Source organism: Schistocerca nitens, chromosome 9, assembly GCF_023898315.1.
Source record: "Schistocerca nitens isolate TAMUIC-IGC-003100 chromosome 9, iqSchNite1.1, whole genome shotgun sequence".
NCBI lineage: Eukaryota > Metazoa > Arthropoda > Insecta > Orthoptera > Acrididae > Schistocerca > Schistocerca nitens.
The window spans coordinates 288,715,303-288,725,583 of record NC_064622.1 but is presented as its reverse complement, the minus strand read 5'-3'; the positions used below and the strand labels follow the sequence as shown (position 1 = coordinate 288,725,583).

The 10,281-nt window shown below is 38.8% G+C and overlaps 1 protein-coding gene across 1 annotated transcript in view; it reads left to right on the top strand.

The window, feature by feature from the left end:
• LOC126202937 (cubilin-like) overlaps positions 1–10,281 on the top strand; it is a 771,281-nt gene that overhangs the window by 464,284 nt on the left and 296,716 nt on the right. Inside the window, exon 43 of the mRNA XM_049937033.1 lies at positions 5,095–5,226. Coding sequence (XP_049792990.1) covers positions 5,095–5,226 — 132 coding nt within the window. The remainder of the gene's footprint in view (positions 1–5,094; positions 5,227–10,281) is intronic.

Genomic DNA, 10,281 nt, shown 5'->3' with positions numbered 1-10,281 from the left:
CATTTGTATTACTATTTTTGTAAACAGCAATTCTGCATGCCACTTTTAGGAAGTCGGAATTTCCCCAGCATGGAGGGATTTATTTATTACTACTGTCAGCACTTTCTGCAATTTCATGTATTATAATTTTTAACATGGTACAGGGAATGTCATAAATATCAGGACTTCCTGATGAGATGTGTTTTACAATTTTTTTATGCTGTTTATACACACTATCTTCCACAGTACCATGCTGCATTTATTTTCAAATTTCACTGCAACTGTAGGATCTAATCCAAAGTCAGGAATTTCACCTACTGTGCTTTCCATTAACTTTAAAAATTGTTCATTAAATTCATGTGGACTGCACAAATTAGAGCAAGTGGTGGCCTTGCAAGGATTGTGAGTTTCTTCAGTATAATTGACATTACTTTCCTTCTTTGTTCAAATGTGTGTGAAATCTTATGGGACTTAACTGCTAAGGTCAGCAGTCCCTAATCTTACACACTTCATAACCTAAATTATCCTAAGGACAAACACACACACCCATGCCCGAGGAAGGACTTGAACCTCTGCCGGGACCAGCCGTTTTCTTCTTTGCTTCGTCTGCTTCCTTCCTTTAGATCCTTTTGGCCTGTAAATAATTACGATACAGTCTATCCTTATTATCAGTATCTTTAGCTGCTTTGACCTTATCATTTAGTATCTGAACAATACATTTTATTTTAGCTAATCGAGGAGTATACTACCTCCTTACTTTGACAATTTTCAGTGTACATTATGATTTGGCAGTTGATTATCTCCTGAAAAATTTTCATCAAATCAGACTTTAATGGTCTGGAACATGCAACTGAATCATAATTTGCTGCCAATTCTTTAAATATTTTTTGCCAATCTGTAGAAGGCACTGCAGTTTTGAAAAGCTCTAAACTTTTCTTTGTGGTGTGTCTATTGGAGGGCAGCATGGAGGGTAAAAATCGTAGAGGGAGACTGAGAGATGAATACACTAAACAGATTCAGAAGGATGTAGGCTGCAGTAGATACTGGGAGATGAAGAAACTTGCACAGGATAGAATAGCATGGAGAGGTGCATCAAACCAGTCTCTGGACTGAAGAGCACAACAACAATTGAAATACCTGCTGGGAATCTGTTGTGTAATATCAGAGTTAGTCCATAGCTTCATGATCACTGCACAGTGATCTGCAAGTACATAGTCAAACACACTTACTTTGTAGTCCCAACTATTTAGATTTGTGGCAATTGTGTCAAGATAAACATTTCCTTTTATTGGTAGATAATTTGCCACAAACAGTCCGTAGATGGTTGCTAAGTTCATAGAAGTACTCTCTCTATCACTATCTTCTCTGGTATATATGTTGAAGTCTCTAAATAAGGCAATTTTTGGTCCTAAGTGCACCAGGTGACACAGACAGCTTTCCAATCAGTTGAGGAAATTTTCAAAATTCCCATGTATGACTGAGTTTGAGCATAAAGTTTCAAATGATAGGTAGGCAGCATAAAATTATTTTGATACCTAGTCTTGTATTCAGGTTGAAATTGATTTGTGACATATAAATCGCACATGCTGTGAACAAAGAGAATCAGTTCATAGGTGTACAATGAGGGAACACTTTATGATTTTTTAAGTAGGCAACTTGGTGTTCTTCACTTTGCCTTGTGCAGATTTATAATGGTGGACTTTTGGAATGTTAACATTCGAGATGTATTGTTCGAGCTGCCCCAGAATGTAATTCCACACATTATTACTGATTTGATGTAGCTGTGATGTACTATACCCCTGATGTGCATACTGGTTGCATTGTGTAATATTATCACTGCAAATACCAGGCTATTTGATTTATTTGTAGGGTATAGTGAATTCGAGACTTCTGATAAATTTTTTACTAATTGCATTTTACACAGCTAGCTTCGTGCAAATCCTGTTTTTCGTTATAGATTTGAATATCATGTAGCTTTGCTTGTTTTATGTTAAACTACTTTACCCCCTCCCCCTCCCCCACCATGAACCATGGACCTTGCCGTTGGTGGGGAGGCTTGCGTGCCCCAGCGATACAGATAGCCGTACCGTAGGTGCAACCACAATGGAGGGGTATCTGTTGAGAGGCCAGACAAATGTGTGGTTCCTGAAGAGGGGCAGCAGCCTTTTCAGTAGTTGCAGGGGCAACAGTCTGGATGATTGACTGATCTGGCCTTGTAACACTAACCAAAACAGCCTTGCTGTGCTGGTACTGTGAACGGCTGAAAGCAAGGGGAAACTACGGCCGTAATTTTTCCCGAGGGCATGCAGTTTCACTGTATGGTTAAATGATGATGGCGTCCTCTTGGGTAAAACATTCCAGAGGTAAAATAGTCCCCCATTCGGATCTCCGGACGGGGACTACTCAGGAGGATGTCGTTATCAGGAGAAAGAAAGCTGGCGTTCTACGGATCGGAGCGTGGAATGTCAGATCCTGTAATCGGGCAGGTAGGTTAGAAAATTTAAAAAGGGAAATGGATAGGTTAAAGTTAGATATAGTGGGAATTAGTGAAGTTTGGTGGCAGGAGGAACAAGACTTCTGGTCAGGTGGCTACAGAGTTATAAACACAAAATCGAATAGGGGTAATGCAGGAATAGGTTTAATAATGAATAGGAAAATAGGAATGTGGGTAAGCTACTACAAACAGCATAGTGAACGCATTATTGTGGCCAAGATAGATATGAAACCCACGCCTACCACAGTAGTACAAGTTTATATGCCAACTAGCTCTGCAGATGATGAAGAAATTGAAGAAATGTATGATGAAATAGAAGAAATTATTCAGATAGCGAAGGTAGATGAAAATTTAATAGTCATGGGTGCCTGGAAATCGTCAGTAGGAAAAGGGAGAGAAGGAAATGTAGTAGGTGAATATGGATTGTGGGTAAGAAACGAAAGAGGAAGCCTCCTGGTAGAATTTTGCACAGAGCACAACCTAATCATAGCTAACACTTGGTTCAGGAATCAAAAAAGAAGATTGTATACATGGAAGAAGCCTGGAGATACTGACAGGTTTCAGATAGATTATATAATGGTAAGACACAGATTTAGGAACCAGGTTTTAAATTGTAAGACATTTCCAGGGGCAGATGCGGACTCTGACCACAATGGGGGAAAGAAATACAGTAGAAGAAGAATGGGTAGCTTTGAGGGATGAAGTGGTGAAGGCAGCAGAGGATCAAGTAGGTAAAAAGACGAGGGCTAGTAGAAATCCTTGGGTAACAGAAGAAATTTTGAATTTAATTGATGAAAGGAGAAAATATGAAAATGCAGTAAATGAAGCAGGCAAAAAGGAATACAAACGTCTCAAAAATGAGATCAACAGGAAGTGCAAAATGGCTAAGCAGGGATGGCTAGAGGACAAATGTAAGGATGTAGAGGCTTATCTCACTAGGGGTAAGATAGATACTGCCTACAGGAAAATTAAAGAGATCTTTGGAGAAAAGAGAGCCACTTGTATGAATATCAAGAGCTCAGATGGAAACCCAGTTCTAAGCAAAGAAGGGAAAGCAGAAAGGTGGAAGGAGTATATAGAGGGTCTATACAAGGGCAATGTTCTTGAGGACAGTATTATGGAAATGGAAGAGGATGTAGATGAAGATGAAATGGGAGATATGATACTGCGTGAAGAGTTTGACAGAGCACTGAAAGACCTGAGTCGCAAGAAAGCTCCGGGAGTAGAGAACATTCCATTAGAACTACTGACAGCCTTGGGAGAGACAGTCCTGACAAAACTCTACCATCTGGTGAGCAAGATGTATGAGAGGCGAAATACCCTCAGACTTCAAGAAGAATAGACTAATTCCAATCCCAAAGAAAGCAGGTTTGGCAGATGTGAAAATTACCGAACTATCAGTTTAATAAGTCACGGCTGCAAAATACTAACATGAATTCAATACAGACGAATGGAAAAACTAGTAGATGCCGACCGCGGGGAAGATCAGTTTGGATTCCATAGAAATATTACAACACGTGAGGCAATACTGACTCTACGGCTTATCTTCGAAGCTAGATTAAGGAAAGGCAAACCTACGTTCCTAGTATTTATAGACTTAGAGAAAGCTTTTGACAATGTTGATTGGAATACTCTCTTTCAAGTTCTGTGGCCATATGGCCACTAACTATAGGGCCTGTTTTGGCTTCGATAATTGAGCATAGTGCCTTTGACTTGTTTACACTTTCCAAAATAAATCTATTATTTGCCACCTTATTACAACCTTGTTAAAAATATTTTTGTACCTTTTTATGTAGATGACAAAGTTGGGACTTTTATTGTTTTTTAGTTCCTTGAGTAGGTGTCTTTTTCCAGTAATTCACTTAACTTTATTTGATACAGTTTTGTGGCATAATACAGTAAGAGGGAAATTTTTTTGAAAAAGTTTTAGAACTTCAATTATTATTATCTGTAGTCCACTACACCCATCACTATGATGGAACAAGCTCATACTTTTTGTGCTGAACTGTCACTTGATGTAGGTTTTTCAGAGCAGTTCTGTTGTTTTAGATAGCTCTATAGATTGGGTGATGTGTTTAGAATGTTCTAAAACAATATTTTCTCCAAACTCTACAAAGCAGCTTTCAAGCATACATACTTTATATAGTGGATCAAAATCATGTCTTCTTCATTCCATCGACCTTTCCAGAGGTGTGCAGGATCTTCCACGGGTTACAGTATTCTTATAAAATCTCCTGTTAGCATATAAATTTCAATAATTATGAAAGAATTTTATATTGACGTTCGTAAACCAATGTTTATTCAAGCAAACACCTGTGATATTTGCCCTTTCTGACAAGATGATTTGCAAATCATTGATTCTTGTTTCTCTGTCATTTGGATAGTTTAAACTTAACCCACTTATGTTCCATTGCATTAGAAAAGTAATTTTACCTTTTCTTACATTTTCTAATGCTCTTAAGGATATCTACACTGATAGGTTATTAGTATTCTTTCATTTTACCTATGTTATTTATCATCTTAGAAATATCATTCTATGAATTACTACATGTACCCAAGAGTAACTTGTTTAGCTGTAGCCTATCTAGACCTAAAGTGATACTTTTTTAACTTTTTTACAGTTGAAAAATGGTGGCTCTGAAGACTCACCGCTCTTGGGAAATGGCAAATATTGTGGGCCAAAACCAACTGATCAGTTACAAACAACAGGCAACAAATTATTTGTCAAATTTGTGGGACATCGGCGTTCAGAGGTTAGTGTCTTGAAACATTTCCTCTTTTAATGGTTTAAAATTTGCTTTGGTGTACTTTCTCTCCTCAGGCACACATAACTGCCAACTCTAGCAGCTCAGTTCACCTTTTTGATTTTAAGTGCTCATGTTCTTCATAGGTCGGTAACAGATCAAAAACATCAATAGCAGAGTTTCATCTATTGCTGGTACATTACATTTAGGTAAATAAGCTGGAGTAACTCATTGTGTCCATAGTGGGGAAGGCTGTGACATTTGTCAGTCAGAACTAACTTAGACCTCAGGATGCACTATAGTTTAGTCTGTCACCAGAACCCAGTTTTCAGGGGAGGTAGGAGCAATATCACGCTCTAGTCAAATGTTTACATAGTTTATCTCCTTGCCATTTCTAAATCAACTAGTAAATAATATATCAAGAGCTAACTTCAAGATAAAATCTATAGGTAGCTTATTTATCCCTCTACGTCACGTTTCCAGACACTTTGCCACAACAAATCACACTAAAAGATGCATTTCGAAGAGATCTTTAATGTGGTGTATGTTAACTTTGTAGGTGTCCATAATGATAGAAGCATTGAGAATTTTGTAATCAACACACAACCCAAGATATCCTTTCGTTTAGCGGCATTTTTTATAGGTGAAGCCCAGGAACTGTTGGAGGAGTAAACTATCCTTGCATGTAAGAGCTTGTCCACAATCACTTTGGCGGCCCTAAGTGGATCTGGCAGTAGTTGATGTGGTCAGTGTCTCACAGTGAAACTGGAGGTGGTGGTGAGCTTGTGAATTGTTCTGTTGATAATGGTACGCTGTCTGAATCATTGTGTTAGGAGGATACATGAAGACTCGGTAATGGATGGGCAAGCACACGGTGGTGTACTGTCCTCTGTAGGAGTATCCAGTACCTGTGCTGTAGGTGTCTCCATGGATGGTGGTGAAGGTGTTAGTGAAGTAGTGGCAATGGGTGTTGACGTAGCTCGTCGGTGTATTGCAGTGTTGTTTGTAGTTCCTGTCTTGAATTCAGTGTTGGATAACATTTTATCATGTCAAAGCTGAAAGTTTGTTTCACAGAAGTTGAAGTAGAGTTGTTGAATGTGCTAAATATGGCTGATGGTGTGGAGGCACTCCTGAAGGAGCCAGTGACCTTCGAATGTGTGTATGGGGGTGGGGGTTGCCATCAGAAGTAGAATGTGCCATTATATTGGGCAGCCAAAGGGGCATGGACAACAGCACCTGCGGTGGAGCAATTGCTGGTTGTGTTAATTAGCATGCTATTAGTCAGGTCTGGAGCCAAGTAGAAGTGCTGAAGAAAGTCTGCTCTGATAACTGGTTCTGTTACATATGCAATTATAAGTGTCCGTGGGCTAGTATGCAGACTTGTGAGCTGTAATTGTTGGATTATTTGCTGCATGGAGTCGAAAAAATGCATGGTATGGTATTTGTTCTGGCAAGGATGGTGCGAGAATGTGTTTGTTGACTAGATATAATTGGACACTAAAGTGGTCACGTGCAAAAAGTCTGTTATTGTGAAGTTGGTGGGACAGTTGTGGTGCATCTTTGTCATTGTGAGTATCAAGGTGACTTAAAAATCCTGCAAGTCTGTTGTGCCTCTTGGCATGTAGTTTGGGAATTGCCTGGAGGATGATAGTTACAGGTGGAATTGGCGTATGTTGCAAGATACCAGCAAACAGGATTCTGCACAGGCCTGATACAATCAGCAGTGTGTTGCGGATGTATGATGGCAACACAGTTGACTGTGGTCTGCAAGGGTATAGATATGACATGAATAGTGGGGAGATAGAAGTTTGGCGATGCCACGTGAAGGACATTGCTTCGGCCACGTGTAGTGATGTCTGTATCAGCAGAAGTTGGGTGGGGCCAACTTGGCTCATAGTTGGTGGGCCGTTACATGTACTGCTGTACAAGTCACATCAGCCACCACTGTTGTCAGTGTTATTCATATACTCTCTGTGTTCTGTGATCAGATATATTTGTCTGGCAAGTTTAGATGTGTGTCAGTGGTTCATGTTCATGGACAACTGTTGTTAATTGAACTAGTAGTGGGCATTTCACAACCCACAGACTCTATAACATGTGGTTGGGCATAAGACAGCTATTAATCTCTGTGCAAAAGCGACGCCGTAGTTATGGTGGGGTCTTGCCACTTAAAATTTTATCATAAATGCCATGATGGATTTGTGAGGTTGCAGTATTGTCCAGCTTTCTCCATCTCATATTTGTTGTCTGTTGGGGACAAAGATAATATCACTTATTGTGTCCACATGTTCCCCCAAGTGGCGTAATAAAGTGTTGAATTCGATACCATTGCTGATGTCATAATGATGTTTCTACAATGGCGAACCACATAGTACGTTGGTGTGACTGGAAAGGCAGTAGTTTAGATTGCGAAGGTGATGTTTGTAGTGGCAGGACAGCCTAGCAAATATTGCCATACGCAGGGTGTATACGGCCCGGGACAACTGGGAGATCTGGGAAAAACCTAGGAGTTTTTTCATCTGGGAGAAATTTTTTTAAAATTCCAGGAATTTTTCGTTGTTTTAGTTTTCTGTTAATTTTTTGTAATTTCGACTGGTAAGAATTGATACTCTAACAAAGGATATTACTGTATCCCACCACTGCAGAATAATACTTCAACAATAAAACATAACGGGAGAAAAAAACTAAAATAACTTAAATTTCAAAGGAAATGCGCCATATGCAACAATGACACACAATGCACATGCAAACGTCTGCCAACAGCAAAATGTGTCAAATGCTTTAGGAAGACTATGCAATGCTTCATAACAACTAACTGCCTCCGATGAGCATGTAGTCACAACTGTTTACATTAGGTTCGTTTGAGCAGTTACAAGTGGGCTCATGCACATGTGCAGTTGAGTCACTTATGTGTAGTAGATTCTCCCGCTTCTGGCTACAGAAATGTGGCTGTTGACTGTGCAAGCAGTTGCAGTAAGTAGCTAGATGCTACCGGGAAAATGGGGCGCCAAATTCATATTCTTGAGAAAAAAACTTGTTTCGCAAAGTGCCAGCATCCGGCGTACGTTGGTCTATCGATTATTCATATGATTTTGAAATGCATCCCTGTTGGTTTTTGAACATTCTTGAACACATTTTAAGTTGATTTCTGAATCAATCTTAAGTTGATTTTTGAATGCATGCATAGTGTATGTGATGTCTCTGTCAGAAGCTATACAAGCTGAGCGGAGTAAAGCTGAACTGATGAATGTCAATCACTGTCTGATTATGTGGTTGATTGGGTTTGCGAATGATCAGTGTTGTTATAATTACTAGCAAAATCCATAGATTCAGAGTACCACATTGGAAATAAACAACTAACAGCAATAAGAGGTGAGAAATATTATGATTATTTTCTCGGTGTATCCTAGAAAATGAAATTTTGACAGGAAATTTTTGGCCAGTCGCTACATGAGTAAGAACCAGTAGTACAGTCCCCAGCTAGCAACCACTTAAGTTCTATTCTGGAAGTAACACAGAAAACGTGTTGTACGAACACGTAACAATGCCTAACCGGAGAATAATCGCAAGACAACTAAACCTGTGAGTCTGACAGCGTTAGTAAAGTTAATCAGCAAACAAATTTTGACAATGGCAGGAATAGCTACAGAATTGGTGATGACAAGATTATTTTAGAACGAGGAAGGAGAAGAAACGGGGACGTCACACAAATTATGGAAGAATAAGATGATTCTAAATTTATATAAAAATTTCGTTATATTACTTTTCGATCACTTGCTTGAGAAGCTGATGCATATGAATGAAATGTAAAACTATTTCCTAACATAAAGCTTTTTGCTTGTAGTAGGCCTAATAGGCATTTGATATTGGTACTAAGTGAATTATATTCTGTTGTGTTATAAAAATGAACATTTGTGCCAAAAGAGTCTCATATATTTGGTGTGTGTTACAAAATTGCTGCAATATTAGAAAGGCCTATTTTGTTTTATCCACCAGACAGTGACAAAATAGACGTAATCAGATCGAGAAACCACACCAGCCTGGGTATTATTTGTATTAACAGCTTTTTCAGTATTAGATAATGACATTTTGATTTTACATGTAGCAAAACATTTGACAAACTTTGATGAGGTAATAGATTCTTTCACAGAAAGGACGGCACGCCATCTAAAGCTGTAGCAACATTACAGGGAAAAAAATGCTAGGAACTAAGGATTGAAGAAATGTATACTTTCTTGCTTGTCTCTTGTCTTTATTGGTTTTATGCATCCTATATTTAATTTTATGTCACACAAAACAGCAAGTTATTAGCTAATAGGCAATAAAGAGTGCATATTTTCTGAAGGGTTCTTGTTTTCCCCTATTAACAGGGAGCAGGAGAGGCACCACTGGCCATTTCAATTTCCACTACTCTGAATATAGTTTGATGGCATCCATTACAAAATATACACGTTTCAATTCTGCAGAGCGAAATACAGTGATGTGTGATGGAAGAATGCTGTATGAAGAGGCTTGGCACTGCACTTTGGGACACTTCAGACCAAATAACATGTCTTACATTTCCTCGAACACATATGTTTCAGACTTTTCAGAAAGATGTGTGCTACAAGATGAATATATTTTTGAAAAATCGATTTTTTTTTAGTATTGACCTGGTTAGCAAATATGGTTGATCTGGGGCTGATGCGCAGAGCAATCTAAGTTGTAGTGGGTAGTTTCCACGTGATCTGTGTGATTTTGCTGTTTCCCCTTCGTTTACTCTCATGTCAAATGAAAACAAAATGGATATCTGTGGCCGGGAGCTATCAAGTGAATTAAAATACATTCACATAATTACGGGAGGCTAACATGTTTTTAGTTTCAGATTTTCTTTTATTTCCACCTTTCTGGCAGTCAAGCCTAACCACCTTGCAGAACACTGAAGTTATTTTTGTCTGTTTGCTAAAGAAATTTGACTTTTATTAACGTTTTCCGCAGAGGCAGTCAATGTATTTGAAACGAAATGTTTCATTCCACAGTACTGGCTAGTTCCAACTGTTCGCTGCATTTCAAGTGCACATTTTC